Genomic DNA, 16704 nt, shown 5'->3' with positions numbered 1-16704 from the left:
GGCCCATCGATCCAGCCTGTCCAGATCCCTCTGTAGAGCCTTCCCACCCTCAAGTAGGAATAAATACATTATTTCATATTATATTTAAGGTAGAACAGGCTTCTAAAGAGTTAGAGGTCTGTATCTGGCATTGAGCATGCACAGAATGCACTTGAGGAATGAATAGGTTGTCATACCAGAAGCAGTTTGAATGATACTTGCAATAAGATGAGTGATTGTGAAAGATGCGATGATAATGTTGATAGGTTTCCATATCAGAAGGGTACCAAGCACAGTCTAAGTACTGTCGTTGAGGAGGAAAACCTACTGGTTGTTAAAATAGGTCTGTGTTCATGATGTGATCTAAATGTGCAGCATCACATTGAAATATTTTGCTGTTCTGTTTCAAGAATGAAAAGCTTTCTTGTAAGGCTAATTACTGTTTAAAATTACATTTTGGTAAAAAGGGAAAAGGGTATTTTTTTATGTAAATGCAAAATAATGAAAACTGTCAATTTTCAAATTGTGTTAATAGAGAAATACAATTTAAAATATGAAAAATCAAATATTAATGCTGGGGTTTTTTAATAATCCATCATGCAAAGATGATTGTCAGAAAGCATTTCTGTGAGAATTACATGTGTAAATTTTAACTTCCTTGTACTTTTATGGTCATTTTCTTTTCTGTGCTGTCCTCCAGAACTAGCTCAGGTTAATTAGAGTCACATTGAAGGACTCGGTATGATTAGACCTTTGTAATGAAGGAACTGTACATACAATTGATGATAGAGGTTTTCAAGTCCATGCATCTATACGATCTTTGTTATCTTGAGATGTCTGGTAGAGGTTTGCCATCACTTAGTAACTGAAGAGAGCTTAAATATTTAGCATGAATGAATGTTAGAGACTGGCTGGGAACAGGAACTTTGCCCGTATAAATATATTGTCCTTGGAAAGGGGATGTTATCAATGTAAGCTGAGTAATTCCTTCTAATGTCCATTGACTAGAAGCCGTGACTCTGTCTTGGCCTGAAGAGCTAACATGCCAAGGTAGGTGAAGCAGAAATATATCACACAAGACAGTAGGGAGTATGAGAGAAGTGAGAGAAGGAGCATTGTTTGGGCAGGAGGATAGAGATATTGGCTGAAAAACTCTTGAGAGGAAGGAAGGAGGCCTTGACACGTGAGCTCATAGAAACAGGATAACAGAAATTCAGATTAGTTTTTATGCACTTTATATCTACTGTCCCAGCTCTTTATAGCTTGCCATGTCATTGGAGTGGACACCAAGAATTCTGCAACTGTTTTTATTTAAAATATATTTTATAGGTTGCACTTCCAGCAGATGAAGTCTTCACAGGTCTGAAGCCAAGAACTGGAAAAGCTGCAAAAGTATGTGATAGATTGTATTTATTTTTCTTTTTGCATATGCTTTAGACAGTAGATGAGGGTAGAGGGAAAAATTATGTACTTTGTCGGTAAGGCTTGGAAAAGAGTATCTTGAAAAGATGGCCTGTTGTAGGTAAGATTGGTATTTCTGTATTTTAGATGTGATAGAGTAAAATGATGTGGTTGAATGGGGTGGGTAGGCTGTTGTGATTTCAATTCTACTCTACAACATCAGGTGGTGGCTTCAGTTGTACACTGTAGTTTCTCTTCTTAAATTAGTAGATTAGAGAAAACTCAGTCATCGGGACAAGATTTTCATTTGATATGACAACAAGGCATAAGCAAGAATCTTAGGTGTGGTATTAGATAAAAATATTTAAATACAAAGTAATTGCAAAGTACCAGATTAAGAACAGCTGAAGTTACAAATATCTACGTTTCTGCCTGTAATTTGCTCAGCAGATCAGTCAGAAAATTAATTAGATGTAAGTAACAGTCTGTGTTAAAAAATATGTAATGCTTTTTCTTGCTTTCTTTTTAGGAATATCCATTTATTCTTGATGCCTTTCAGAGAGAAGCTATTCTTTGTGTAGATAATAACCAGTCTGTGTTAGTGTCAGCTCATACCTCAGCTGGTAAAACTGTTTGTGCAGAGTAAGTAATTTTCTGACAGGCTCTAATAAGAGTATGGTGTGATGTTTGTCATTTCGTTTTGTTGAACCATCAGTAGCTGTTGTGTCTCAGTTTCTTGATACAAAGTTTGGACCATCAGTGTTAGAATTGAATTGACTACTCTTGAATATAAAAATCAACTTCTTTCATCCTGTTTAGTGGGTAGTGAAAGACTTAACTCATGTTTAAGCTTACCTTTTATTTTTAAACAATCTAGTCTTGTTGAGACATTATGGTATAGATTGAACGGAAGGTTTCTGCAATACAGATTTGCATGAATTTAGAAAAAAGTACCTCTGTTTTCTAGCCCCTGGCTATAACTAATAAGGACTTTCTTGTGTGTTTTCTATGCTTTGTCAGAAGCACTAGTTTGATTTAATTTTCAACTTGCTGTTTATCAGGCAAGAAATGTTTAAAAGATAGTGTATGTTTTTTGTCAGGGTTTGGTCTGACAGTGGAATGGCTTTGCTGACTTGAGGTGAGAATTGAGATGTACAGGTAGATATATTAAAGCGTGGGTTCAAATAATAATAATTTGTCATGAGACAGTGACAATTAGATTTTTAGATTAAACTAGATGTGCTCTGATGTCCATAAAAATCAGTTAACTTGTTGTCAATTATTTGTCGCTCTCCAAAGAGGCATACATAGTTGAGTTAAGATTGCACTGAACTTAATAATCTAGATATGAAATGCTTCATATCATTCTACTGGTGTTCTGAATTGTGTATTTTATTTTATTTTTTTAAGCAGAAGATTAGAGGAAAGTAATATGCTCTGAATGTCTTCCTGACAACTTTAATACATAAAATGTTTGATTACAGGTATGCAATTGCCTTGGCTTTGAGGGATAAACAGCGTGTGATATTTACGAGTCCAATTAAAGCTTTGAGTAATCAGAAGTACCGTGAAATGTACGAAGAATTTCAGGATGTTGGTTTGATGACTGGGGATGTCACCATTAATCCTACAGCTTCTTGTCTGGTAATGACAACCGAGGTATGATCAGCCATTAATTCTTGATCTATCTGTGTCTTCTACCCTTTTTTGACTGAGAAGGTCTGGTTTTAAAAGATTAAAGTTATTATAATAAGCCCAGTTAGGGTAGAAAATGTTACAACGTTCATTATACCTCTCTTTAATGTTTTAACTTTTAGTTATTGGAAAAGTTAGGTAAATCTCTGTAAATTCATGCTTTTGGACTATCAGTCAGGAACTTCCATTCTCACGTGGAGAAAGGCAGAACTTAATTTCCTGAATGCTCAAGTGTGATGGGTTGACCCTGGCTGGACGCCAGGTGCCCACCAAAGCCGTTCTATCACTCCCCCATCCTCAGCTGGACAGGGGAGAGAAAAATATAACAAAAAAAACTTGCGGGTCGAGATAAGGACAGGAGAGATCATTCACTAATTACCGTCACGGGCAAAACAGACTCAGCTTAGGGAAAATTAGCTCAATTTATTACAGATCAGCCAGAATAAGGTAAATGAGAAATAAAACGAAATCTCAGAACACCTTCCCTCCACCCCTCCCTTCTTCCCGGGCACAACTTCACTCCCGGATTTCTCCACCAAGCCCCCCCAGCGGCACAAGGGGGACAGGGATGGGGTTTACGGTCATCACACGTTATTTTCTGCCGCTTCACCTCCTCAGGGTGAGGGCTCATCACACTCTTCCCCTGCTCCAGCGTGGGGTCCCACCCACGGGAGGCAGTCCTCCACGAACTTTCTCCAACGTGGGCCATTCCCACGGGCTGCAGTTCTTCATGAACTGCTCCAGCATGGGTCCTTTCCACAGTGTGCAGTCCTTCAGGAGCACACTGCTCCAGCGTGGGTCCCCCACAGGGTCACAAGTCCTGCCAGAAAACCTGCTCCGTGGGCTCCTCTCTCCACGGGGCCACAGGTCCTGCCAGGAGCCTGCTCCAGTGCAGGGTTCCCACGGGGTCACAGCCTCCTTCGGGAACCCACCTGCTCCAGCGTGGAGTTGTCCACGGGCTGCAGGTGGATATCTGCTCCACCGTGGACCTCCCTGGACTGCAGGGGGACAGCCTGCCTCACCAGGGTCTTCACCACGGGCTGCAGGGGAATCTTCGCTCCGGCGCCTGGAGCATCTCCTCCCCCTCCTTCTGCACTGACCTTGGTGTCCCCAGGGTTGTTTCTCTTACATGTTCTCACTCCTCTCTCTGGCGGCTGTTTTCTTCCCGTCCCAACTTTTTTTCCTTCTTAAAAATGTTATCACAGAGGCGTTACCACGATCACTGATTGGCTTGGCCTCGGCCGGCGGCGGGTCCGTCTTAGAGCCGGCTGGTATGGGCTCGCTCTCTCTCGAACACAGGGGAAGCTTCCAGCAGCTTCTTACAGGAGCCACCCCTGTAACCCCCCCCGCCCCGCTACCAAAACCTTGCCACATAAAACCAATATATCAAGACACTGAGTTTTCTTTGGATAGATGTGAAGTACTGAAAGTCAGTCAGACTTACTGAATCCTGTTGGGTCAGTATTTTGTTCTAGGTAAACAAAATGGGGAGAGGAAAATCACTGAGTGATAGTTGATTGGTTCATGCTAGATGCTAGTACTCTAGGAATATATAGCTTTTCACCTTTGGTAACAAAGTATGGTTAGCGCAGTTTCATCATATTTGTGTTGTAGGTATCTGTCCAGCCATGAGTTGGAATTTTCCTCTTTCTGTCTTTACCTCAAAGGAGTACAGAGCGTTACAGAGAAAATTCTGATAGGGAAAGATTGGGGTGGAGAGACAGGATTACTTGATTTCTGACAAGATGTTTCCTCTTAATCACAGAGAGGTTGTCTGTTAGGATGAGGGAAGAAGGCGGCCTGGCAGAAGTAGATCTGTAGACCTGTAACAAATACGCTGCCACACAGAGGCTGGGAGAAAAATCATGGGGTTTCTTTCATGTTCCTTTAGTGTTCTTGCAGGGAAACCAGTTCATCTCATATCATGAGATTTGTTAGACTGGAGTCAACTTGGAAAGCATTTCACAGCCAATCTTTAAACGTTTTCAAGTTTTGTGCAAAATAAGATTTCATATTGCCAAGTAAATTTGAACCAAAAATTCTGGCAGTTTCTTACTGACATCTCTGTAACACGTGACTGTTATTTCATGTGACGGATTTCTTTTTTTTTCCCCTTCTCTAGATTTTGAGAAGTATGCTCTACAGAGGTTCTGAGGTTATGCGAGAAGTCGCATGGGTTATTTTTGATGAAATCCACTACATGAGAGATTCAGGTATTCTATATGTGCCATTTTTCTTTTCAATAAATCTTTTTTTTCCCCAAGAACATTTTTTTTTCTTTTGAAGAATTAAATCTTTATTCTGTCTCTTAAAATCAGTCATCTTTGTGCATAAATAATTCAGGATTTGTTTTCTTCTGAACATCTGTAAGATAGTTACTGTATGTTGCGGTCTGCGTTTTCTTTGGCAAGGCAAAAGCCACTTTGAGGGCATTTGATATACCCCATTTGTGTAGGGGAGGCTTTTTAAAATTTCTGTTTTATTTTGTCTTTAACCATGCTGTTCTTTGGCCCCAGAGCTGAAAAATAGGCTTTAATCACATAAATTTTCCATGTGACTTTTCCTTTTTCAGAACGTGGTGTGGTTTGGGAAGAGACAATTATTTTGCTCCCTGACAATGTTCATTATGTGTTCCTTTCTGCAACTATTCCAAATGCCCGTCAGTTTGCTGAATGGATCTGCCATCTTCACAAACAGGTAAGTTTCTGATATGCTATACCTCCATCCTTGTCTTGTAGCGTAATACTGTCTCTTTGGTTGATGAGAACTGAACCTTTGAGCGTCTATTTAGTCATCTTCTTATTGCTTATAAAAGATGTTATAGATCACTCCTGACTTCTCTGGTTGTAGTCCCAGCTTTTGCAGCTAAACAGGCTGTTGGTTCTACATAGCAACATTAAAGCTGTTTCTTTTAAGTTTGTTTTCCACACTTATTTAGACACCAGCTTGATTTCAAGAAACGTTCTGAATGATGAAACATGATGAACATACTATGATTTACAGAGGACTGATAGAAAAGAGGTTATTTGGAGAATTTGTTTGAAGAGCTCTGTAAAAAGGCCACATGCAAATCAAATTGAAATGATAAATCCATACGAAATACTGTATATACATGCAAACAAAGTGAGAAAAAAAGACTGTAAGAAATCTATTGTGTCCTGTAACCGTTAGGTTTATTTTATTCTGTTTTTTTAAGAGATGCTTTTGCAGCAAAGACTGTGGGAATTAGAATTAGGGAAGTTAATATCCACAAGACGTTGGTCCAATTTTAAAAATACCTCAGAGATTGATTCTTATGTTTTTTTGTGATGAAAGGAGTGTAGTATAAGAGATGTCTATTTAAGCTTGGCACAAAACCTTGACTTTGTTTTGCAGAACACTAGACTGTCATTTTTCTTTAAAGCAGATTTATGTGATACTTAATGTTTTAAAGGAAGTATTTTGTTTATTTTTTTTGAAACAAGCTTTCTCCGTGCATTAAAACCTTAAATGTTTTTAAAGGTCTACTGTATGCCTTTTTTAGGTGGTGTGAGAAATAATGCAGGCATTTTTACAAAACAGAAGTTAACAATTTTTCCTTTGGTTTGAAAAAGTGTTAGGTTTTTGAGTCTGTGTAATAATACAGAACAAAATATTACCGGTCCTTACTTTTTGTGTTCATGAGAGGGAATTTTTATAGCCAACTTGTTCTTCTAAAGGATTTGCAAACTTTCATTTTCTTAAGCAACATCGTTAGTACAAAACCCATATTCAGGAAAGAAAATCTGTTATCTTAGTTTCTGTGAGTCTTTCTGGCTTTTAGAGAGATGTATTTTAATAGTAATGTATTGGATTTTCCATGAAGTGTTTTTACAACGCAGTTATAGAAACATGAAATATTTATGTGTATGGTGTTCTTTCTTTATAGCCTTGCCATGTGATTTACACCGACTATCGACCCACTCCACTGCAGCATTATATATTCCCAGCAGGAGGAGATGGACTCCATCTGGTTGTTGATGAAAATGTAAAGAATATTCAGTTTATTTGAAAGATCTTTTTCCTCGTGTATCAGTTATGAGCTTGATCTCTTGCAAAATTTGGATTGTCTATGTAAAGGATGTTTGTGTTAAAATGAAGTACAAAGGGGTAACAGTGATCTCTGAATTGCTGTTAGATTTCTGAAGTCTTATAGAAGAGATTGGTTTTATTATCTAATGCCATGTAGTCAGCTAAGTAATACTTTGCTGAGATGCCTTAAGTGCCCTCATCCTTGCTTTGTTTTCTAAAGTGCATGCTGCTCTCTGTAAATCTGCAAAGTAGTGGATGTTTCTTGTACTGTTTCTCACTCAAAAGAAAATGTAGAGCATTTAGATTTTACTTCAGTTGAGGGGGCAAAGTATTTTTGTGTCTTCAGGTGATTTTGAAGTAACAACTTGTTTAAAATTCATCATCTGATTGCACAGCAGTAGCTAATGCTGTAAACAGTAATACTGCACTTGAAGCTAGGTCTTCATTGGGCAGTGCAGTTTCATGCAGACATTCCTCAAAGACAGTTTTGGTATTGTGTCATTCAGCAGGTCTAGTGTGGTTGATGTGGTGGATAGAACAATGAGCAATAACTTCAGAGACACCAATGTAATTCTGAGCTGTGACACTGACCTAGTAAATTCACTTGCTAGCTTATGCATTGTTATTGTCCTTCAGCCTGTAAATATGGGCTAATGGTACTGTCTATGCACAGCACTAATATTTTTAAGTGGGCAATGTAAGAAGTAATTGCTTACAAAGGTTGTCTTTTATATCTAGGGAGATTTCAGAGAAGATAATTTTAATACAGCAATGCAAGTGCTTAGAGATGCAGGAGACTTAGCAAAAGGGGACCAGAAAGGCAGGAAAGGAGGAATGAAAGGTGAGTTTGAATCCCATCCTAACTTTTTGTATAACACAACAAAGTTGTATGCCAGTTGAGCTTGTGTCTCAATTGTTCTGTAAGATGCAAAATTACATTTAAATTAATGTAATCTCTCTGCAGGTCCTTCAAATGTTTTTAAGATTGTGAAGATGATCATGGAAAGGAATTTCCAACCTGTGATTATTTTCAGCTTCAGTAAGAAAGACTGCGAAGCCTATGCACTTCAGATGACAAAGTTAGATTTCAATACAGGTACAGATAAATAAATATCGTTTTAATTCACAATTGTTTGATGTGAAATGTTGCTCTGATTAGGTATGTCTATTTCCTTTGGGACTTTTTGTGTAAAAATGTATTGCTTTTTCATTTACTATGCTGGTACATCAGTGGGAAACTGTTGGTGCACAAAGAGTGCTTGGTTATCACAACGTTGAATTCTTGCTCTATTTTAAACTTTATTTCTTTTTCCAAAATAGTGTTCACTGTAATAATAGTCCAAGAGTTCCTGGAGAATTCTGTCTATAATGGGAGAAGACTGATCATAACAAATATATTTCCCCAAATTTTCATGTTAAGTCCATTAGAAAAAATGAGTATTCTCTCAAAGTCAAAGCCACTGTATAACAAACCATTAGACTGTTCTTTCTCAACTGTTCAATCCAGTTTCCTTTCTTTCCTTCCTCCCCCTTCTCCTCAAAGAAAAACCCAAAAGGTAAACAAAGAAGATTTCTTCATTTTGGATTAAGACCAAGCATGGAAAATAAGCTTAAGTTCGTCGCTTCTCAGAAATGTTAAGAGTTGTAACAAAAATAAGGAGTTTGTTGTAAATCAATGTATCATTTCATGTTTGTGAGCTGTTCAGGCTTGTTGCTTGCTTACTTGCTCCAATCTTTGCACATTCTCGTTCAGTGTTGCAAAATAATGCAGCTGTTTCTGTCAGAAAGTGTAAAGATATGCACAAGTACAGAGATGCATTTTTATATGTTTTCTTCAGTCATACCTTTGAATATATGTTCTTGATATTTGTACTAGTTAAGTAGAAAGGGTGTAAAATTTGAGAATTAACGGGGAAGAGGAAAAGCTTCTATGTCCATGCAGACAGGTGCTAGTAAGTAGAAGAGAAACAGGTGGAGGTTTATGAAATAGACAGAAAGTACATAACACTGAGAAATCCTAAGCTTGGTAATAGCTGAAGTTTGGATTATTCTGCCAGGTTTGTTCTGTTTTCCCTGATCATCTACTTCTGGTTACTGTTAGGCTCCTTCAGGCTCACATTTAAGTCTTGATCAGCTGACCCGATGTGGGTGGTTTGGTGTAGACTTCATAGTCTTCCACGCTATTTTTATTGTGAACTTTTGTAAATATTAGAATGTGGTAATGCTTTATTTACATATGGTGTTAGCCTCCTAGATTTTGTAATAACTTACAAATTGCCTTCTTAGATGAAGAAAAAAAGATGGTAGAAGAAGTGTTCAATAATGCAATTGATTGTCTGTCAGATGAAGACAAAAAGCTTCCTCAGGTGAGTGGAGATTGAGTTGGGGTAGTTGCTGCTCTCCTGTTTTCTGCAACTTTTGAGGCTGTGGGTCTTTTGTAGTGGGTACAGAAATAAACTGGATATTGTCATTCATCTCCCCAGGTTTTAATATCTTTCGCGTTGCTTCTTGGCATTGTGAAATAGGACTTGGTGATTAGGATTCCTTCCAGTTGTGATTTCAGCAAATGGCATATGCCAAAATTAACCATGGAATTCCTACCCTGTGTTCTATTTTTTTCTAATTATGTTTTTAAGTAAACATAAAGGCTTATGAAGAGATACATCTGGGTTAAAACTGTCTGGAAAAAGTTCAAATAAGAGTGCAGTATGCACTTTGTCAGGTATTGATTGCTGAGCCTTTAAAAAAGTTGAATTGATGCATCTGCATTCTAATTTATTGTATAATGACTGAGCATAGTGACTATCTTTACAGTGGAAAAATACAAGCTTCTAAATGGACAGAATATTACAGGATTCAGTACTTTTGTAACAAATACTAAAACTATAATTTCTTTCTACTCCTTTCTTTCCTTTATTTATTTGTGTCCATCATTTCTTAATGTAGTGATCTTTATTGTGAGCATGGCAATTTCTCCTTGAAAAAACTAACCATTTAATTTTTGGCCATACCTACTTGCTTTGGATTCCACATACCTGTTTTCTTTGTGAACTTGAGAAAAACAGAAAATAGGAATCCAATATATATAAGGTTTTTATAAGGTGCTGGGTTTTTTTGGTAAGCTTATAACAGTGGCATTATATCCAAGTAATCTGTTTTGATCTCTGTGGACAATGATCTTAAAAGCATATTCTCAGAATTAGGTTTGGGGTGGTAACCCAAGTGTTAATACACTGTTAGTGAGAATCTTTGTTTTCAAAAAAGAATACAGAGACAAAACTAAGTTTATGTAGGGATTTGTTTGAAGTATAATGTTTTTAGAATTTAAGAGATGAATTCAGTCATTTACAGCCTGAATTTCCTTTTATGGCTCTCATAGGTGCCATGCCACTAAGTGAAATCACTGGAACTAAAATTGAAACAAAATATCTCATGCATACCAGGATCAGTATTTCCAAAAATTATTTTAAATGACGCAATTATATATTTTTTTTTTATAGAGGCAAATTTAAATAGTAACTGTATGTGTACATTAGGGCATAGCTTTACAGTTGGCTTAACCCAATTTAAGACTAGTCTACTGAAAAGATGGACCTCTGGCTTCACCCTTCATATCATTCCTAGTTCTAACTGGAAAATAATATTGAAGGGGTATTTATTGTATTTAAAATTAGGAAATAGAGAATTACAGGAACACTAAGGGCAGTGTTGAGGTTTTTCTTATGGGTTTTATTTTTTAGTAATGAATATAAAAATTCATTACTGGTCTTTATATGTTTCTTCCCAGGTTGAGCATGTGCTTCCTCTTCTGAAGCGAGGAATTGGTATCCATCATGGTGGTCTACTTCCTATCTTAAAAGAAACCATAGAAATTCTTTTCTCTGAGGGCCTAATAAAGGTATATATTGCATGTCCATATTTAGGTTTTTCTCTGTTGTGAATACACAGTCAGTCGGTAATCCTGAAAAACCAAGAAGTATGTCTTATCTCAGAATGTACACTATTACACTGGAGATCTGCTCTTTGACTGAAAAAGGTGAAAGACTCGCTGCACATGCCAAACTGCAAAATGCTCTGTGTTTTGAATGTGATTCTATGCAGGAAGCGTAAGGCTTAGTACTTACTGAAAACTTTTTTTTGAACATTATGTAGACCAGTAAGTAAGCAATTTTAAAAAGAGCTATACACATACAAAGGGAAAGGGTCCATACTGGGTTCTACAAATGCACACAGCACCTCTGGAAGCCTGTAGCTGTCCCAGTGGCACAGGTTACTTGGTGTAATTTGTTGCAGCTCCCTTCCCTTGAGAAATGCAAATATTTGCATAAATGGTTCCATCTTTATCTGAGAAAACAATTCTTGAAGCTGTTTTTTGTTTTTTTTTTTTCTCTATAAGAAAAAGTTTGTAGTCTTTAATACTTTGCCTTAGATGTCTTATGTTACTGCACAATTACAGCTCTAGTTTTAAGTGTGCTAAATTTTATTCCTAAGTATTTAAACTTACAATGTCTAACCAACATTTTCTTCAACTGTTTTATGATGTATTTTGCTCCTATAAATGACTGTAGATATTTAGCAAGCTGTTGGTTGGTTGCCCTATGGGACATACCTTCAGAAAAATCCAACCTTAGATGAAAGTTGTGGGGGCTTTTGGGTAGCTAACTGATATTTTCTTCTTGTAAACTTTGAGTGTGGAAATTAACTATTACTTTTCATTAATATAATTTGCACCTCCGTGTGTTGTCTTTTGGAGTTTTTCACATGGACCCATCTAAGCAGTTGTCATGTTTTCCCAGAAGAAATAAGGCAAGGGGGAAAGAATGTTTTCGGTCCAGTTTTTAAATATTTAATGCACCTATGTTCCTATGGTGACTGTACATAAGTAGTAAAATGTGGAGAGGTTTTGTGTAGCTGGCTATTTGCATGTTTGCTTAAGAGCCTTTGTTTTTTCTTGCTTAACTTTAGTCTGTCTATTTAGGCCTTATTTGCAACGGAGACTTTTGCTATGGGAATTAATATGCCAGCCAGGACTGTACTATTTACGAGTGCCAGCAAATTTGATGGAAAAGATTTCCGATGGGTAAGTGAAAAACAGGTTCTGTAGAATAACTGAATTGCATTATTTAAACCTTATTAACATTAAATTTACTCTTGACGTATCCAATGTCGTAGAAAATATTATTTTCTTTAAAAAATCTTTCTTTGTTCAATAATCCATTTATAATTAAGTGTACATATTCCTGAAGACAAGATTCCTCAGGTTATGCATGAGATTATTTGTTTTAATAGATGCAGCAAAAGGGCATCAAATAGAGTTTAGTGTTGGACATTGGATTAGACTAAGACTTCTGCACAATTTGTCCAAAACTGTGAGACCCAAGTATTTTCTTCTGTGTCAGAGCAATGTGGAGACTAAGTGGGCTCAGTGTCATCATTAATGATCGCTAAATTTAGGTTTTGACAGCCACAACGAAAGATCATTTACATCAGGAGTAGTGATTGTTCTGTTGTAGCAGGGTATTTTGGGTAGCCCACAGAAAGACAGAAATGTGCGGAGGGAGAGACAGGTTCTTAAACAGCTGCAAAACAAATAATTTGAAAGTTTTCAACATTAAAACTGGGTATGTGATTCCATGTAAATAGTAATAAGGGTGTACAATTCATCACAGCAAAACTTTATAAATAAGGGTCATTGTTCATCTTTCAGAGGGGGAAATTGTGATAAACAGGATGAGTGACTTGACGTGCATTATGAAGTAAATGTCTCTTCAATCTTAGTTTGGGCTGTTCAGTGTCATGATTCATTCTGTCTGATTGCACGTCCTTAAGATACGTGGGAGAATTAGCTACCTTTGAGGTATCAGATATGTGGAACTCCTGCTTTTAAAATGATTTAACACAGTTTCCTTAAGAAGCTTTTGAGATCTGACTTAAAGTGAAACTCAGGAAATTGTTGGGAATGCAAGTTCCACAGATGACCAAAAAACCTGTTTTATAACTTACTGAGACATAGGGAACCAGGTATAGCTGGCTCTTGTCCATATCCTGGTTCTTTATACCCTCTTCAGTTTCACAGTTAGTAGGCATAGAAATACTGCTCTTGCTAGGTATCAGTATTTTAATGTTACATTTGAATCATTTGAACGAAATACATTATTTGAAGATGGTGAAAATGTGTTATCAATATATTGAAGATGTATTGTATTTTAATAATCTCCACCATGCCCAGCAACCTTCCATCACATAAGACATTAGTAAAACGTTTTTTATGCTTATTAAAATGATGCACTGTGTTATGGAAATCACTGTAGCTATGGGAGCATTAGTTAACTTATGCTGCTGATAGACACTGTTCATAGTCATGGATTTATATCTTAGTAGCTTAGTGATCAATTGTGAGTAATGAATTCAATCTGTGAAAAGTTCATGTCTTACCAAAGGAGAGTTATGTAATTTTTATACATCATGGTCATTTGCTGTGTAACTGTAAATAGCATTTTATATGTTCTTGCTATTTTTCTAATGTTTGTTAAATTTTTTCCTTTTCTCATTTTATCCTAGATATCCTCAGGTGAATACATTCAAATGTCAGGTCGTGCAGGACGCCGAGGTATGGATGACAGAGGAATAGTAATTCTTATGGTGGATGAAAAAATGAGTCCAACAATTGGCAAGCAGCTTTTGAAGGTAGGAGTGAAGTTAACTGTTGGTTTTTTTTTTTTCCTCGCCACTAAGGTTATTCTTTTTTGAGTAATGTGACATGTAAAATTATACACCTAGAACAAAAAGTATATAGATCGTGCAGGTAGGAGATAAGAAATTAGGAGATGAGAAATCCTAAACAGAGTATAGGTTTTCATTTTCATTAAAGCGGGAGTTTCTATTGTGAAACAAAACGAAAAGACTAGTATCCTTCTCTGTATAAAAGGGATCTTGAGTAGGAGAGGTAGAACTATATTCTGTTTTCTAGTGATATCACTACTATTGCAGTATTCTGTTCACAGAATCATAGAATCGTTTAGGTTGGAAAAGACCTTTAAGATCATCGAGTCCAACCGTCAACCCAGCACCACCATGCCCACTAAACCATGTCCTGAAGTGCCACATCTGCACGTTTTTTGAACACCTCCAGGGATGGTGGCACCACCACTTCCCTGGGCAACCTATTCCAATGCCTGACAACCCTTTCAGTAAAGAAATTTCTTCTAATATCCAACCTAAACCTACCCTGGCACAACTTGAGGCCATTTCCTCTCACCCTATCACTAGTTACTTGATAGAAGAGACCAGTACCCACCTCACTACAACCTGCTTTCAGGTAGTTGTAGAGAGTGATAAGCTGTCCCCTCAGCCTCATTTTCTGCAGACTAAACAACCCCAGTTCCCTCAGCCGCTCCTCATAAGACTTGTGCTCCAGGCCCCTCACCAACTTGGTTGCCCTTCTCTGGACACACTCCAGCACCTCCATGTCTTTCCCATAGTGAGGGGCCCAAAACTGAACACAGGACTCGAGGTGCGGCCTCACCAGTGCTGAATACAGGGGAACAATCACCTCCCTGCTCCTGCTGGCCACACTATTTCTGACGCAGGCCAAGATGCCTTTGGCCGCCTTGGCCACCTGGGCACACTGCTGGCTCATATTCAGCCAGCTGTTGACCAGCACCCCCAGGTCTTTTTCTGCTGGGCAGCTTTCCAGCCACTCTTCCCCAAGCCTGTAGCGCTGCATGGGGTTGTTGTGACCAAAGTGCAGGACCTGGCACTTAGCCTTGTTGAACGTCATAGAGTTGGCTTTGGCCCATCAATCCAGCCTGTCCAGATCCCTCTGTAGACCCTACCCTTGAGCAGATCAACACTCCTGCCCAACTTGGTGTCACCTGCAAGCTTGCTGAAGGTGCACTCAATCCCCTCATCCAAATCATTGTTAAAGTTATTAAACAGAACTGGGCCCAACACCAAGCCCTGGGGAACACCACTTGTGACTGGCCGCCAGCTGGATTTAACTCCATGCACCACAACCCTCTGGGCTTGTCCAGCCAGCCAGTTTTTTACCCAGCGAAAAGTACACTTGTCTAAGCCATGAGCCGCCAGCTTCTCAAGGCGTATGCTGCAGGAGACAGTGTCAAAGGCTTTACTAAAGTCCAGGTCGACAACATCCACAGCCTTTCCCTCATCCACTAGGTGGGTCACCTGGTCATAGAAGGAGATCAGGTCGGTCAAGCAGAACTGGCCTTTCATGAACCCATGCTGGTTGGGCCTGATCCCCTGCTTGTCCTACACATGCCGTGTGAGCGCTCTCAGGATGAACTGTTCCATAATCTTCCCCGGTACCGTGGTCAGGCTGACAGGCCTGTAGTTTCCTGGATCCTCCTTCCGACCCTTCTTGTAAATGGGTGTCACGCTGGCAAGCCTCCAGCTGTCTGGGACCTCCCCTGTTGACTAGGATTGCTGATAGATGATGGAGAGTGGCTTGGCAAGCTCCTCCACAAGCTCCCTCAGTACTCTCGGATGGGTCCCATCTGGTCCCATAGACTTGTGAGTGTCCAGGTGGTGTAACAGGTCGTTAACTATTTCCTCCTGGATTGTGGGGGGTGTATACTGTTTTCTGTCCCTGTCTTCCAGCTCAGGGGGCTGAGTAGCCTGAGGATAACTGGTCTCCCTATTAAAGACTGAGGCAAAGAAGGCATTAAGTACCTCAGCCTTTTCCTCATCTTTGGTGGCAATGTTTGTTTCTTGCTGACCACAGTCAGTTCAAGGATATTGCTGAATTAGAAAAAGTTTGCTGAGCTTTCACAAGAAGTATTAAAGGCTTGGTTCTGCAGTGAAATAAAACTTTGATAATGGACTTTTCAGTGTAATAGACAAACTGGACAAAGTCATGCAAAAAATGAGATACTTATAAGTAAGAAGAGTGAGATAGCTGTCAGTGAGCTAAAATTATCTGTGGGAAAATTGATAGCACTTGTAGGAAACTTTGAGGTTTGGAAATTAAGAGGTTTTAAAAACCACTCTTGTGGTTCAGATGGGCATTAGATTATAGGGCTTCCCCAAACTGTAATGGAAGTTGTTACAGATTATTACAATAATACTCTCTTGCTTTATAATTTGAATGTGAAACATTGCACTCATTACACTTCTATTTAAATTCTATGGCAAAAATCACCATAATGAAGCATAATATTCTGTTGTGTGTGTTGCCTATCTTAGGCTGCTTATGTTAATTGTGCACACATGTTAAAATTGAAAACTTGAGGAGTTACTCTGCAAGCTATTTGGGAGCTTGCAGCTTTGGTACAAATAGCAGGTCATTTGTGTTAAAAGGGCACTTACAGTATTATTCAAGTTTGTATAAATTGTGGGAATCATCTTAAGTTGGCACCAGGGTTTGTTAATAAAAAGCATGTATTTGTTGTAAAAAAAAAAAAAATCAGATGCTAGTATTTCTCTATTTTGTGCAGACAAATTAAGAACGAGGGGAAAAATATGTACATGGCTGCTGTTATGCAGATGTGGATTCTTTGTTGTGTATCTTGCTCTGTCAGTGCTACCTGTTAATTCATAATAAATGTGGACATCAGATCA

The 16704-nt window shown here is 38.3% G+C and overlaps 1 protein-coding gene across 2 annotated transcripts in view; it reads left to right on the top strand.

Annotated features, from left to right (window-relative positions):
* SKIV2L2 (superkiller viralicidic activity 2-like 2 (S. cerevisiae)) overlaps positions 1 to 16704 on the top strand; it is a 51418-nt gene that overhangs the window by 3317 nt on the left and 31397 nt on the right. For both annotated transcript variants that reach the window (XM_010580574.1, XM_010580575.1), the window contains exons 4-15: positions 1309 to 1371; positions 1910 to 2022; positions 2865 to 3039; positions 5198 to 5288; positions 5648 to 5772; positions 6983 to 7081; positions 7864 to 7966; positions 8090 to 8221; positions 9412 to 9491; positions 10913 to 11023; positions 12104 to 12205; positions 13687 to 13812. In XM_010580574.1, coding sequence (XP_010578876.1) covers positions 1309 to 1371; positions 1910 to 2022; positions 2865 to 3039; positions 5198 to 5288; positions 5648 to 5772; positions 6983 to 7081; positions 7864 to 7966; positions 8090 to 8221; positions 9412 to 9491; positions 10913 to 11023; positions 12104 to 12205; positions 13687 to 13812 — 1320 coding nt within the window. The remainder of the gene's footprint in view (positions 1 to 1308; positions 1372 to 1909; positions 2023 to 2864; positions 3040 to 5197; positions 5289 to 5647; positions 5773 to 6982; positions 7082 to 7863; positions 7967 to 8089; positions 8222 to 9411; positions 9492 to 10912; positions 11024 to 12103; positions 12206 to 13686; positions 13813 to 16704) is intronic.

This window comes from Haliaeetus leucocephalus, unplaced genomic scaffold, assembly GCF_000737465.1.
Source record: "Haliaeetus leucocephalus isolate CR32 unplaced genomic scaffold, Haliaeetus_leucocephalus-4.0 Scaffold722, whole genome shotgun sequence".
NCBI lineage: Eukaryota > Metazoa > Chordata > Aves > Accipitriformes > Accipitridae > Haliaeetus > Haliaeetus leucocephalus.
The sequence above is the reverse complement of the archived record's forward strand: the minus strand, read 5'-3'. Positions and strand labels throughout refer to the sequence as shown.